The sequence below is a fragment of the Cupressus sempervirens genome, chromosome 1 (genome assembly GCF_028749045.1).
Source record: "Cupressus sempervirens isolate cs-2001-9-10 chromosome 1, ASM2874904v1, whole genome shotgun sequence".
NCBI lineage: Eukaryota > Viridiplantae > Streptophyta > Pinopsida > Cupressales > Cupressaceae > Cupressus > Cupressus sempervirens.
In genome coordinates, this window is record NC_143118.1 from 748,632,465 (window position 1) to 748,649,119 (window position 16,655).

General features: G+C 32.0%; 1 protein-coding gene across 4 annotated transcripts in view; it reads left to right on the plus strand.

Moving 5' to 3' along the window:
* The first annotated feature begins 3,521 nt into the window (after positions 1-3,521).
* LOC149580065 (metal tolerance protein 11-like) overlaps positions 3,522-16,655 on the plus strand; it is a 39,112-nt gene continuing 25,978 nt past the window's right edge. For 3 of the 4 annotated variants that reach the window (XM_089788812.1, XM_089788822.1, XM_089788828.1), the window contains exons 1-4: positions 3,523-3,856; positions 4,158-4,262; positions 4,395-4,530; positions 4,679-4,933. In XM_089788812.1, coding sequence (XP_089644938.1) covers positions 4,420-4,530; positions 4,679-4,933 — 366 coding nt within the window. In that variant the 5' untranslated portion in view covers positions 3,523-3,856; positions 4,158-4,262; positions 4,395-4,419. Of the gene's footprint in view, positions 3,857-4,157; positions 4,263-4,394; positions 4,531-4,678; positions 4,934-16,655 lie in introns of all 4 variants that reach the window. The other variant, XM_089788837.1, reaches the window with a different exon arrangement.

Here is a 16,655-nt window from a genome sequence, read left to right on the forward strand (position 1 = left end):
TAAATTTACTTTTTTTAGGAAAAATACTAATTGATTGTCTTTTAATCAAATTGGTAACTACTAATGAGTCTCTCTACATAGGATTCTTGTCCATAAGACACCCACAAATTTTGCCCAATCTAATCTTTTTGCTAGCAACTACTGATCTATTATCTTTTTCATGCATTTGTAGAGGGAAGCTTCTAATGGTGATATTTTGAATGTTTACTCATTATTCAACAGTGGTTGTCGCTATTCAAAACTTGACTAGAAAAATAATGTATGTTTCTCTTTGCAAAAGGATTTTGCATTCATTTCTTTTTCTTGGACCAGTAAGAGGTCGAAGCCAAGATTCATTACAATGAATATGTCTTGTGATTAATTATTATTATTTATTAACCTCATGTAGATTTAAACCCAAGACCTCGTAGAAGAGAGGCTCACAATTTATCGTTGTGTTGTAGGCTCTTGCTTGATTTTGCATTCATTTCACTTATGGTCTATTTGGTGATTTTTGTGTGGTTGCTAAAGAAATCAATGTATACGATGGAAAAGGTTGCATCATATGGGGAAACAAGACACATAGATGTGTCTTATTTATCATCTTTCATTTTTATTTTGAATATGTCAGATTCCTTCTCTTTCAATTCTAAATCATCAAAATCGCATGCATCAATCCAATGAACGAAATCAATCTATTCTTTAGTACTATAAGGCTTCCTTTTCTTGAGCTTGGTGCAAAATGTTGCAATCGATGAAGTTCATATAGAACTTGGGATAGAAATACAAGAAATGAAGAAAGATCAATAAGGTGTTGTGTCAATGAACCCTTCATTATTGTCTTTTGACTATAGCAATGTATTGTGGTCTGGTAACAAAGATTGTCATTAGTTAGATGTGAAGTGCATCAAAGAATGGCTCCAAATCATATTTCATCGGCCAATGGACTTCAAATTTTCATAAAACATGAAAAAGTAAAATTGGAATATGAATACATATTCCAATTCCACTTATTTAGGTGAAATTACAAATGCTCTTTTTTGGGCAAAAATTAGAATACGTATTCTTATTCTCAATTCTGATTTGGTGCACCGAAACGAAGAATTCAAAATTGTAGGAACTTGCATACGCCTATATTTCCAATATAATTCTCAGTGCCAAATGAGCCTTTACGTTTTGGAGAATTTATGTTTAAAAATCCATGTATTTAAGTGGGACATTTGATTTTTTAGAAGACCTTTTTAAAAGAAATTTTATTTTTTAAAAGAATTGGTTACTTAGAGGCAACTGTTACATTTTGGATTCTATAAATATTTATTATAGAGACTATTGACAGATCTTAATATTTGGAGAAACATATCACTATGTGACCATTTTTGGTGGGGTTATGATAATCAAAAGAAAATGGATTTCATTTGTGTTCTCTAATACTTAATTATTTGTGTGAGAATTGGAGTTTCTTTTATTTATACTTAATATGTGTATTAAAACCTATTTGGATTTCTTTCCATTAGGCTTTCTTAGACCTTTCTATTTTTAATTATCTAAATTGTTATATTTTTTTAATTGTGTATTATGGATCTATGATTGTACCATTTTAATGAGTTTCATGGAAAAACTGACCTTTATGTTGAGAGAATATAAGAAATAAATTCAATCGTTCTAGTTTTATAGTTCTCTATGTTAGGTTTGTGTTTATTTCTATAAGAGTTTTCCTAAGACAAGGAATGAAATGCCAATATCTAGAAGCTCAAGAGATAACACAAGAGAGAGGAAAAGTTATGGCCAATGGATTAAATCAATAATGATCAATAGTAGAATGCTCAATGGCCTATTGCCCCATTGATTTACAATGAAGATGTGTCTCAATTTATAGGCAATGCATGATAACTAGGAGTGATGCAAGTGATAATGAGAGGATCAACCTCCACTACAAGTGGATCAAGCTCCATTGTGCACCAAAGTACATGCAACAATGAGAGGATGATAATTCATAAGAACACAAAGGTTGATCTCACAAATAATGAGGTGTAAGACAACAACTAAGTACAAATAGATTTCTCCTACACCATGTGCTAAAATAGAATGCAAACTCTTAGTTGTCTATATGAAAACTAATATGTGAATACATTATGTTAAGTAAAGTGTAACTTGTAAGTTTTAATTACACAAACAATCTCATGGTGATGAATAAACATTAGTCACCTTTTATTATTTATCCAACTATGGTTTTTTTTTTTTTTTTTAATGTTTCTATTTTCTTGGGCAAAAAGAGTTATTTCTTTTATGGAATTTATGAGAAACCAAATATTTTAACCAACAATTTTGAGCTTTGTGCAAACAACCATTCTCGTGACGAGCCCTCTTTGGCACCTTTGGTCTATTGGTTTAGGTTTTGGGTGACTTTGTTAATCCTTATATGATCACTGGGACGATGTAGGTGGTAGGTTTTTGACAATATTCTTAAAGTGGTGGATAGTATTCTTGTGATGCCCAATTCAAAGTTTATGGTTGACATTTTTCTTATCTTATTATTATTCTTAATAAAACTAAAATGAAACAAGCTTCAAGTCTATATAAGCATGGGGTGGAGAAGAGTAACAATATTGAGGGCTTTCTAAGTTATGTTAACAACTTTGGTGTATTGTCTCTTGAGATCTATATGGTTGTCAACATTGTTGCTAGAATTAGTTTCTTGTACTACTAGTGTGATCGTGTGGTTATAAATAGATGGAATATTATCAAAGCATATTCTAGATTGAAAGTTTAAAATTCAAAAATTAAAAGAATTTTTACATTTTATCTAGACTAAAATCTGCTTTTAATTAAATAATCTAGCATCACCCAGTTTGGAAGGAGACTAGACTTTGTGACCCTCCGTTTCACCATAAGAAGCTTTGGTCAATAAATTAAGCCCCTGCCTAAAATAAAATACTTTAATTCTTAAATAAATATGATAAATAAAATTAATAGATTTAAAATATTTGTATTGGTTTTAAGTATACCATTTTCATCAAAGAGAGTAATAAATAATATCAAGGATTTTGTTAAAAAAGAAATGATAGAAAATACACATCAATATTTTATCTTAATAATTGGCCTACATGGAGAACATGGCCACCTTTGCTTTGCGATAGGAATATCTATCATATCAAGAAAGGAAGAAAAAGGAAGAGCCATGGGCTTTTCTAAATTATTCTCTTTCCTTCTAAGCCATGTTGTAACTTTGCCTTTTGCCTGAAGAAGGATTTTAGAAGTTTAAAATAGATGGGATAGATTCTCAAAGCATATTGCAGGTTGAGAGAATGATGAGAAGGCTGTCTTTATCAGAACCAAAATTATTCGATGGATTTTATATTTAGTTTTAGATTCTCTATGCATTTGAAGAACATAAAAATAATGGATTAAACTATTGTGAAGAAACGTATTTATTCTCCGTTAGCTTTCTTTAGAATAGTTTCAATGCATTACGAATTACATAATAGTTTCTAGAGCAGAAGAATAGATGCCATCCTATAAATATCTAACAGGATTCTTACTTGGTGTAATGCTTTTGGTAGCATATAGTACAGTAGCAAAATAAATACATATTGTATTCTTCCTGGCCTTTCCCTTTAACCTTATAGCGTTTCTCACTAGCCACTTTATAGCCTTCTAATTACCCACTTTATAGTCCGCATGAGATTGAAGGGACAATTCAATGGTGTATATTTTTTCATGATTTTCTTGATCAAACAGTGACCTATTATAAAAAATTAAAAGAGCGCTTCTATATTCAATCGTGTATATGTTCTTCACTGAGATTTCTCATCATACAATGGTCTCCTGTATCACACAATGATCTTTCATCAAAATTGAGCAATGATACATCATTAAGGTGAGAACACTAATCTTCGCTCTCATATAAGAGAGATTCTACATTCAATCGTTCATGGTTTGTAATCGAAAAGTGATTTATCATGAGGAATAGGAAAGTGAATTCAATTGGATATTATTTTCATTAACATTTCGTATCATAGAATGATCCATTGTTTCGTTGATTGAAGTGGGGCATTAATCTTCTCTTAGCCTTTAACTACAAAATCACAGAGCAGATATATGCTTAATATCTTTCAATTTTTTCTTTAGAAATTTAAGTCTATTAGCCGCTTGTTTATGTTATTGTTCTTGTCATGCAGCGATCTAATATCAGAGAAAAGCCAATTCAGTTGGGTACATTTTCTAACAATATTTCGCATCACAGTGATCCATCATTAAGAAGAGGGAAGTAATATTTCATTGAGGTGAGAGCACTCATCTTCTAACAACTTTCATCTTTCAAATCATACAAGAATTGATAGTAACATGTTTAAGTTTTTTGCTCATACATGTTGCCCCTCAGCTGCTTGCTCATGTTGTTATTGTTATCAATATAGTCAAGTGCAGAGGATATAGATCTCAATGGCTAGCATCTGTTTTGCAAAAGCAATAGCTTTATACTATCAACAAGGGAAGATGACTCAAGAATTTGAAGAAATGAGTACTGTTAATGTAGAAGGTGTGGATTCACAGGTATAATAATACTTCTTTCACTGCTTATGATTTCATGTCAGTGTGTATTCCATCAACATAATCAATGATTAATCTGTAGAAGGGTTTTGTGCTTTTATGTTTTTTTCCCAAAATGATGTCATGCCAATGTGTATTCTATTGATGGCAGTTGGAGAGAGGGGATGGGGAGGATGATCAAAGACAAATGACGATTGCAATTTGGATCTGTAGCTTGGCCAACATCATGCTCTGTATTGGGAAAATCTATGCATCAGTAAGCAGTGGATCTTTGGCTATCATTGCTTCCACAATGGACTCTTGTTTGAATGTATTGTGCGAGTGGATTCTCTGGCTGACTGCAATTTCATTGAAGAGATCAGATCCCTACATCTACCCAATTGGGAAACAAAGGATGAGACCATTGGTAAGTCTTCTCTTTCACTTGTTTCTTAGCTGTTGAGAGATTTATACTTTCTAAGGAATTGACAGTTTTACTTATGATTCTAAGAGAACCCAATGACGATAAACAATTGTAAACATCGAGAGAAATTTATAAGGCAATTGTCGGCATAACCATAAGTTATTCATTTTTTAGGCTATAGTTAGTTTTGGGACCAACTTTTAAAATAAGCAACAAGAAACATTTTAATGAGGTCAAGCCAAACGATTGAGCAATAAGAGAACCAATATAGGAAGAGGAGAAAGTTCATTGGGGTTCCCAATCAATGAGAACAAATTTTTCCTTTTTATCTATAGAATGTTGACCATAAATAAAAGAAATAATTAGATTTAGATGAGGAAACTCGTTAGAATTTGGTCAATTAAAAGCATCACACCCATGGGAAGAGATGGAAGGAGACTAAGAAAAAGAAGGACAATTATGGACAATAGGATCTTAAAAGATGGAAGGAGACTAAGAACAGCAAGAATAATTATGGACAATAGGATCTTAAATTCTTGTAGATTAAAATCTATGAGATTGGGAATCACAATTCTTTCTAATAGGCAATTTTTGAACCATGAATTGGCAAGTGCAAGTTGAATTACCCTAACAATCTAAGAAGACCTACAAATGAGTAAATGTGAGTACAATTCTTTTGTCTTTTGGCTGAATCTAAATAAACATTATGGAAGAAATAATCTTTAATAAATGATGAGAAATTAAAATGAAAAGAAAATTTTCATAAGAGAATAAATTATATTTTCAAATTCAGTAAAAGGAATCTCCATATGTCAAATTTGAGAAAATTTAAACCAAGGGTTAGGGCTAATCTCCTAAAAGAATGATATACCATGAAAATGGATCAGGTAAAGAATCATGAATCTAAGACAGTACTTGCTTGACTTTGGTGCAAAACCAAAATGAAAGCATGCTTTTGTCTCAAGCTCCCCACAAATTAGACAAGAGGATTAAGAACACCCAAATGAGATAAAAGGGAACAAAGTATATATCTTGATAAATAAAGCACCACGTGAAATGAGCTAACTTGGGCTGGAAAAATATCAATAGATAATTTGAAATATGTGATGTTGATTACTCATTGAGGAAAAGAGATTCCGATGATGATTTAGTTGAGCCACCATAGGTCTAGGATGAGACATAAGCCATATATATTACTTGTGGCCTTTTGAAATTGAAAAAAGTATATCAACATACCAATTTCAATATAAGCAATATGGCTTAAATTTTCTAACTCGGATTGTATGAACCATGTGTTGAGGAATGACATTCTTTGCAATCTAATAGATCTCATGTCCCCAGTTGATTATATGAAACTTCAACTTAATCTTAGGCCAAGACAATAAATTCTTGATAGATTTATTGAAGGATCAAGCAACATTTTAACTCCTCATTATAAAACATCAAATCATAGACCAAAGGAGCTTTGGTTGTATGATGGTCTAATATGGTAGAACTAGAGATAACCATATAGAACATTGACTAATAAAAAGTTCATTATAGAAATCAACACCCATTTAAAGAAGAGACAACTTGATGAACCACTAATTCTTGTAAATTCTCTTCATAACAAAATTGCCTTGGATTTGAATGGTTTCCATTAGAGTGAGGAAAGTATGAATCCCTATGTCTTTCCACACTAGATTCTTAGATGGAACTTCAAAATACAAATAATGCTTTATATAAGAATTTCTGAGAATTATTACCTTCCAAGCCCTTGACCCATTTACAAAGACAAAAATCAATAGCAAGCTAAAAACCCTAATACCATAACTTAGAGGCAACAAAGAATCCAAACCATGAGATATTATTTATTATTTATTTTAGAAGATGCCAATAGAAAATCTTCAACAAACTCCTTAAAAATCAATTGGGGGGCCTAATTTGAATACAATAAGAAGAATAGACATGAGTAGTGGATATTTGTTTAGAGCTTATTTATAACTTTCCAACCAAAAATAAGTTTTGTTATCTAGAAACCCAACTTCTTTTCAATTTTTGAAAATGGTAGCTTACCAAAAAATTAGTAGGAGGATCTTAAAAGGAAAAGTAAATGCCAATAAATATTAATATCTCCTTCTAACTAATTGATTTCCAACCATAAGAATCTAACTAGCTAGACTAGGATCTAGAAATAATTTCCCATACTATTGAATCAGTTTCCATTGAATACTAGATACTAAGACATAACAAAATATGGGGTGACTACACAAAGATGGGGGACCAAAAAAGGAGTATAAATAGCCATTTTTTTAAAAATCAAAGATTTTTTTATTTCAATGATAAAACCAAGATAGTTACACTCAAAATTTGTAGATGTGATGAAAATGAGTTGTAAGACTCTAAATCTAGTTTGTAAACTACTATTCTTTTTTTCAGATTAAGGGCCTTAAAAGGGGAGCACACAAAGTGGTCTTGTTTTATTTAAAAAGTAAAACATAACATAGAATCTAAGTGTTCTCCCTAAAATGTTAACTTTTTTGAATTTATTTAATTATTCTAGTGAGAAGTCACTAATGCCACATAGTTTATCCTAGATTTCTTGGCTAATTTTTTGATGAATGCATGACTTTATTACATATTTTAAATATGGACACATCATGAAAACATGAAATTTGAGTTTACCACCACCCACACCCCCCCCCACCCCACCCCCACCCCCACTTCAAAAATAAATAGATAAATAAATATTGTGGAAAATTCATCAAAAATGACTTTCTTTAGGTGTGTTAAATGGACTGTAGTTTATAAAAATATTATTAATTTTAAAACTTGATGATCGAGTCAAAATCTATGCCCCAAATACTAGACATTGGGTTTTGACAAAAAATGAACCTAATTATTAAAGAAATTAGAGATGGAAACCATAAAATAATCATTTAACGTAAAATAAATTATATGGTTAGATATTTAATATAAATCTCAACAACATCATGGTGTCTGATTTTGTCTCTATTAGACCATATTAAAACCTGACGAGGAGCACAAATCAAAATATAAGAAATCTTTGCATGTTTGTTGAAAAACACTTTTCAAGTTTGTCATAGTCTTCGAAGCCTTTGGTTTGGATGCCCAAGGCAAATCCAATCCTAAGGATGGGTATTTCTCAAGGTAGTTCATATGGTACATGCCATATTAGTCATGCATCATATTTATAAATTCTCTCCATATGGCATGCACCATATATGGTACTAGCCAAATGAAAAAATGCATTTTTTTCATTATCAAGTTATAATTAATCTCTTAACATGAGTATATACATGAAATACAATATCAAGTTATAATTAATCTCTTAACATAAGTATACATGAAATATAATATTTAATCATAATACCCATCTCAATATGTGTTTTTATATTCTTATACATTAACTATAAATATTCCATGTATATATTGTTAGGGTGTTTAAGAGTGGTTTTAGATCTCTAAGAGTTATAATGTAGATTCTAGGTTTTTATGATCATATAATTTTCCAAACTTTTTCTAATTTCAGCAATTAGCATGCTCCTATTAATATTATCCCAATTTTTATATATCTAACTCTATTTATCTCCCCCAAAGTATAGACCTATCTCTCATCGTCTTTTATCTCTCTCACCTTTCTCTACCACCCCCTTACTCTCTCTTATATTTCCTTCCCTTTTGAGGGTGATATATATATATATATATATATATATATATATATATATATATATATATATATATATATATATATATATATATATATATATATATATATATATATATATATATATATCCTTCTCTTATCTCTCTCACAAATATCACCCTGCCTAGGTTCCTACCTCCATTTTTTCCTCTCTCCCTCTTTACTCCCCTCCCTCCTTACCTTTATATTTATCTCCCTCTTTCTTTCTCTTATTTTATGTATGCATTCTCTAGATTATTGCATCTCCCTGTCACCCTTTTTCTCCCCTCTCTTTATTCCCCCCTCTCTCCCTCTCCACCTCTATACCACTTTATCCATGTCTTATTGAAAAAATCTCTCTATTCCCTACTATCTATCTTATGCCTCTCTCTCACCATATAGGTCTCTCACTTATCCCTCTCACTTACACCCCACCCACCTCTAGGTACATCGTATCACTATCTATCCCACTCTAGTTCTATCTCTTTTTATTTCCCTCTCTCTTTCCCACCTTACCCATCTCCCTCTATGTAATTATCTCTCTCTTCTATCACCTTCGTCCCCCTTCCTATAGTTTTATCACTCCATCCATGTATATCTCTCCCTCCACCCCTTACTCTACCTTCTCTTTGTTCTTCTATCTATCCTAGATGCTTCATCCCTCCCACCTCTAGGTAATTATTTCTCCTTTTACTTTATAAGGTAAATTTTTTAGGGCATATAATTGTTAATGTTATAGGTTTTTAGAGATAGGGTATAGGAAATAAGATTTAGGGTCTACTATTTAGGATTTAGGATTTACGATATTGGTATATATTTTAGGGTACAATGTTAATGGTGAAAGGTTTAGGATACATAGGTTTGAGGCTATTTCATGTGTGTACCCTCTCTCCCTCTCTCTTACCCCCATATATCACCCTCCCACTCAATTATTATCTATGCCAAGAGGGTAGAAGTACATATATGTGTCACATTCAAATTTGTTTTGGAAAAATCTCATTTCCCATCACAAATAAATTTTTTTTTAAAACTAAAAATATACTTTTATAGATTTCAGAGTCAAGATCATCATCATGTAAATTTTTTAGTGTTGTAATTAGCTATAATATGTTATAATTTTAATATATTGAAAGTAGGTATTTTAACATTCAAGAAAATGCTTCTTCAAGAAAGGAAAAAAAAATCATATCAAATATATATATAGAGAGAACTAGATGACAGACTCTTCTTCAAGAATATGTTTTTTTTTTCAAAAATTTGTAGATTTGATAGGGAAATTTTGACGAGACGAAAAGAAATTTTTGGTTTTTGATAAGTTTGACTTTGAGTACTTATAACAGAGAAAATATACATAAAAAACCAATAGTTCATTTTTTATGCACTGGTTATACATGTCATCTATAACATAAATTTTGAAATCAAGGCAAAAAATGATTACTTGCATAGACTTATTTTACGGTAACTACAATCCATATTTCCAGTGATTAAAAATTGGACTTCAAAATTTTTTTTTAAAATACATAAATTCATGTTCAATTTTTTATATAAAAAAAAACTATAGGTATAAACTTCATCCAAATTTACACATTTTATCAGTTTACATTATCTTCATATTCTAAACATAAATTTTACCTTTATGTCATTAAATTTGAATAGTTTGTGTTGTCAACCTTTTCCTTTATAAATTATGACACAAGCTTGTACTTTCACCCAAGTCGATCGTAAAAGTGGAAAAGAGAAATAGAATAAAGTGGTTAAGATATTTGGGAGAGACTGAGAGAGGGAAGAATAGAGAGAATGGAAAATATATGGCAAAGAGAGGGAGAAAGGAGAGAGATAGGGGAGGGAGAGAAAGAGAGAGAGAGGGTGGGCAGAGAGGATGGGGGAGTTGGGGGAGAGTCATGGGGCTTCACTTGTTGAACTTGAATCATAAAACATGAACATATTCACAACATACTAAATATATCCCCTATTTTCAAAAAAAATTGCCCCAAACTCCTTTCTTCAGCCCCTTCAATACCCACTCGATACACTCCACATGGTTTTTCATATATAAACCTCCACCCCTCCCCAAAAAACTCCTCCACCTTATTTAGGGAACATCTTACTCCCTTTATGAATGTACATGGTATTATGTGTTTCCCATTTAGTCAAATCCCTTATGAGGAGAGGGAGAGAGAGGTTTGGAAGAGGGAGAGGATGGAAATAGGGAGAGAGTGAGAGAGGAGAGATGAGATAAGGAAAAAAAGGGAGAAAAGATTTAAGTTTCTTAGGGTTGAGAGAGAGAGAGAAATTGGAGTTTAAGTATTATGTTTATAGAGTTTAGGGTTTAGAGTTTATAATGAGAAAGATGGGATAAAATGATAGTGGAAGAAGAAAAGAGATGAGAAGAAAAATAGAGAGAGAGGGAGAGAAGAGAGAGGTATACCTCTTTCTCTCTCCATCTCTCTTCCACAAAACCCTATATACATAAATCCTCAAATTTAATTTATTTCTCCCTCTTATCTCTCTTTATTTCTCCCATTCTCACTCTCTCACTCCTTCTCTCCTCTCCCTATTCATAATATCTCTCCCTCTCTCCTCATATCTCCCCTGTCCCAGTTCCCTACTTATCCATATTTATCGGTACCTCTCTCTCTTCAACTCTCCCTCTCTCTCTTTTCTTAAACCATAAACTTTAAACCCTATGCCCTAAAACTTAATCCTTATAACCATAAACCCTAAACCATAATTATTTATTAACTTTCTCTCTTCCCCATCTCTTTCTCTTTTCCTCTTTCCCACGTCTCCCTCCCTCTTTCCATCTCTCCCTCTCTACATCCCCCATCTTCTTCTATCTCTCTATCCTACCCTCTCTTACTTTTTCTCTATTTCATTTTTCTCCAACTTCCCTACCTCACTTATACTCCCTCACTCTCCTCTATTCATCACCCTCAGTCCCCCATCTCTATACATCTCTTTCTCTCTTCATATCTCTATATCAACATTCCTCTCTTTTGCTAAACCCTAAACTATTAACCCTATGCCTTAATCCTAAACCCTATAACAATTTTCCCAAAACCTTAAATCATTTATCCATTTCTTCCTTCTCCCTCTCTCTTTCCTCCTTCGTCACTATTTTTATTATCTCCCTTTCTCTCTATTACATACCTAAGAGGGGGGTGTATCCATTTTCCTACAATGCCTTCAAATAATTTCAATACCAAAAAAACTTCATAAAAATCATAATCATTCACTCAGTGTACTCACTTAACTTCATAATTAACTCACTCAATTACTTGACTCTAAATTGTTCATTCACTATTCTATAATAATCAACTCATAGCAATAAAACTTAGATATTATCGGCCATTAACCTAGTTGTTACTAAGTTGTAGTAAAATAAAAATAACATGTAAAAATCAACTTGTGGCATCACAACAATCACACATTTGACACCAAGATTTTTAACATGGAAACCCTACAAAGGGAAAAACCACCTAGGACTGATAACCCAAAATTTCCACTCTTCTAAAGTGATCTCTACTAGGATCTAACCTTGTTAAAGGTTTACATATACATTTCTAATGTGACTTTGTTGGAGGATTTACACCAAAATATCATCTAGACCTTATCACTTCTTGATCTTGCCTAAAGAGTGGTCTTCTCTAAAGGACTTGTAAACACCACTAATTGATGTTACTATATAGGGTTTTAAAAACTTGTTAGGTCCACTTGGTTAAGATATTTTTCTACTACAATGTTTAGAAAGTAATAGTACAAATGATTTGTTAGGTGCACTACCTAAGGTCTTCTTTCTGCTCAATCTCTTCCTAATGTCTAACCTCTAATCTCTTTACTCTTTTCTCTTAATTGGTTGATTCACTCCTTCTCTCTTTCTTCTTCTTTAAACTTTTCTTGGTTCACTTGTCTTTTCTTCTTGAACTTTTCACTTTGATCTCCTTCTTCAAAAGTTCCTCCAATGATTAGAAACCAAAAAACTTTCTCAACTACTCTTTAAATAGTAATCTATGTGTTTCCAATTTCTTCCAATTACTATCACTTAATCATAATCATTGATCTCAAGTTCATACCGAATGCAAGAAATGTAGACACTCAAAAAATAGAATTGTCATATCACTTTGTTTCTATTCTTATGCTTCTTCAATATTCATCATCATATATTCCTTACATTTTCCTAGTCATTGATCTTGTAACAAACTTTGACTCATGACTTTGAACATCTTGAACATTCGTTATTTCCATCAAAATTCAGCCTCTGATTCCATCTTTTCAAACTTGTTCTTCTTCTTTTTACTTGGTGAACATAACATTTCACTTGGGTAGTCTAACACTCGAGCAATGCTGAACTTTTGACTTTACTTTTCCAACTACTTGGTGAAGTCACTTGATGAATATTGTCTTCCTTCAATAACCCTATCACTCAGTTTAGCTTGTATATCTCAATACATTACAATATTACATGATTGTAAAATAATCAAACCAACTTTTTATTATCACTATCTAACTCATTCAAGTTCCCATTGAATACCATACTTATCAAATCTATTGTGAACATACTTTCTTCAAATCTTCTTCATCAATCAAAATGATATGGAACTCTACTGAATTAGCATAATGTCTAGCCAACTAAGACTTGGCATCAATGACAACATAACAATTGATATAGCTCTTTTACATACATTTATAGAATTGTCAATTTCATTATCAGTTGGGGCTAAAAGTATCTCCCTTTGGCATTGATGTCAACACATAACATATGATTTTATATTACATAAGATAATGAAATGTATGCATTGGCAAAAATACAATTTTTTAGCTTTTTGACTTCATCATTAGGTTCTCTATAACTCAACCTATAGCAACAATCATCATCAAGATTATCTCCCCCTTAGAATATGATACTTCTTCTGTTCAACTTCACTTTTGATTTTTTCAGACTTACTCCCCCTTTGCATAGCATTATTTGATTCTTTGCATCTTCATTCTCTCCTCTTTTGTATTATGATATTCTCCCCTTTGTAATCTTCATATTCTCTCTTTGATAATCTTCTCCCTTTGAGTCATCCTACTACTTTATTGATATTCTCCTCCTTTGACAACAATGCCAAATTTCATTATAATTTTGAATATGAAACTTATAAAACCTTGTAGTTTTCCTTGTACCTTGCATGTATTGTTTACATTAGTTTCATCACAATATTCTTCACAACTTCATAAAACTCCTAAAGTGTGAACTCTTGCATCAACTCCATAAAGATGTTTATGTTCATCCATGAATTGATTAAACATGAATCTTCACCTAGTGAATTTTGGATATGAGCGGGACCCCTAGTTTACCTCTTAGATACTCAAAAGCATCCTTAGGCAATGGCTTATTAAATATGTCTACAATTTTCTCTTTAGACTTCACATATTCAAGCCTCATTTGTTTCTCTTGTACTTTCCACCCCAAGTAATGGTACTTGATTGGTATATTCTTTTTTTTACATGAATTACAAGATTCTTTGATATATTTATTACACTAGTGATCACAATAAATAGTAACAAGCTCGGTTATCTTTTATTGCACACCTTCCAACAATTGTTTAATCCATACAATAATTGAACAATTGATTGTAGCAGTAACATAGTCAACTTCAATAGTAGATTGTGAAATACATCTTTGTTTTTTACTTATCCAAGTTATCAATCGTTCTCCTAAAAAGAAAGCTCCACCACTTGATCTGTTTCTATCATCAACATTACTAACCCAATCAACATCTGTGTAGACTTTAAGATTAAATTCATCATCTTTTTTGTACCATGGCCCATAATCTTCAATTCCTTTTAGATATGTGAATATCCTCTTCACAACAATCATGTGTGTCTCCTTGGGATTAGAGTAAAACCTTGCAACTATTCCAAAAACATGTGCAATATCTTGTCTACTCGGTACAACATACTATGATTTACCAATCATGGATTTGTATTGTGTTTCATTCATTTGTCTAATAGTGTCTTCCTTTGATAAATTTAATCCAATCACCATAGGTGTACTCACTAGCTTAGACTCATCCATCCCAAATGTATTCAATATTTCTTTCACATACTTAGATAGGATCACATATATACCTTTCCTTGTTTAATGAACTTGTATAACAGTGAAAATTTTTATCCCACCAAACATTGACATCTCAAATTTTGTACTCATTTGATCATAAAATATATTACATAGCATGCCATTTCATCCAAATATAATTTTTATCCATAAATAGTTCAGCAATCAATATCATATCATCATATTGACATTTCAAACAGGGATTAATTTTCTCACTTGTTCTAGCAAAACCAATCTTAATCAAATAAGAATGTAACTTTTTTATACCATGCTCTTGGTGCTTGTCTCAATCCATATAATGCCTTGATGGATTTGCAAACCATGTTCCTCTGGTTAGGTTCAATGAATCCTTTAGGTTGTTCGATATAGACTTCCTTTTTTGGAAATATAGGAGTAACTAAGAGGGGGGGGTGAATCAGTTACCACTAAAATAAATCTCAAATCCCTTAGATGTCAACAATAAAATTTAGACTAAGAAAACTAATTGTTGCTATTACTTGGTAAACACATAGAAAATGTTGTAACTTGGTAAATGTAGAGTGTGAATTACTTTTTAAATCTTAAGATATTATCATTAGTTATTTGCAAGCATGAAAGAAATAATACGAACACATGAGACACCATGATTTAATGTGGAAACCCAATTTGGGAAAAACCACCAATGTAACTAATTACTGTTTTTCACTCTTCTAAAGTGAGCCCTGATAGGAGTCAACCCTATTAAAGGTTACAAAACACACTGTTAGGTGTGACCCTGTTAGGAGATTTAATCACCCTACTAGGAGTGGCCTTGCAAGAGGTCTTAAAACAATTCAATGGAATTGCCGCCTTGTTAGAGGATTTACAACTGGCTGTTAAACCAAGTCTGTTAAGAGATTTTAGATCACTGCTAAAATGGTTAGAGAGTAACAATGAAATGGCCTGATTGTGATGCTACTGAATTTCTGAATCTAGATCTCTATTCTGCTTAAACTTGATCCTTCCTGATCAAATATTACTTTTCTACTCTCCAAGGATACCTACTTATGCTTCAAGTTCACTCCCTCTCTTTTCTTCGCAATTCAATCAACACACTTGCACACGCTAGAAATCTCAACCTTTTATTTATACCTTCTAGATTGTCAAGTCAGCTCAAATTCAAATTACAATAACCAATATTCATCACCATAGTTGGCTAGAATCAATACATAAAGTAATTAAGCTTCATATGCAAAAACAAGAAAAAATCCTTCGTAAGTCAACCCTACTCGATAGAAACCAACTTTAGAATGATTTCCTATGTTAACCAATAGAAGCTTGGTTAACACTGCAAACTTGCAAAAATCCTTTAGCAACTGAGTGAACTCAGTGAACACTGACTCTATCCAATTTTCCCTTCATTAAATAAGTGGACTCGGTCAACACTCTTTTTTGCTTGAATTCCTTTGATGTTCAAGTGAGCTCGGTAGACACTGCCATCTATTCAAAGTAAACCAGTGAATGCTTGGTAGACAAGGAAAACTATCTTCATTGACCAAGTGAGCTCGGTAAGCATTGTCTGTCAACTGATATGACATTTGTGTAACATCAAAGACAACACATAATTAATCAATTGTATCCAACAATCTCCCTCTTTGGCATTGATGGCAACACAACATGTCATATCACAATGAAATTTTGAGAACAAGATTATTTTGAGAGAAAATTTCTCTCTTTGATTTTTCACAAGAACTTCTTCTTTATGTTGTATTCTCCCTTTGTATACCTCCTTTTCAAACTTCTCCCTCTACAAAATTTCAAAAGGATAAAGATATGATAGTAAACTTCTCCCTCTTTGACAACATATGCCAAAGACAACACATGCCAAATTTGTATCAATCTACCTTGAGTATCGATTCATATGCAATTTTTTTTTTATTGTGTTGCATCAATTGATTGATCTTTAGCTTTGTTCTAGTTGA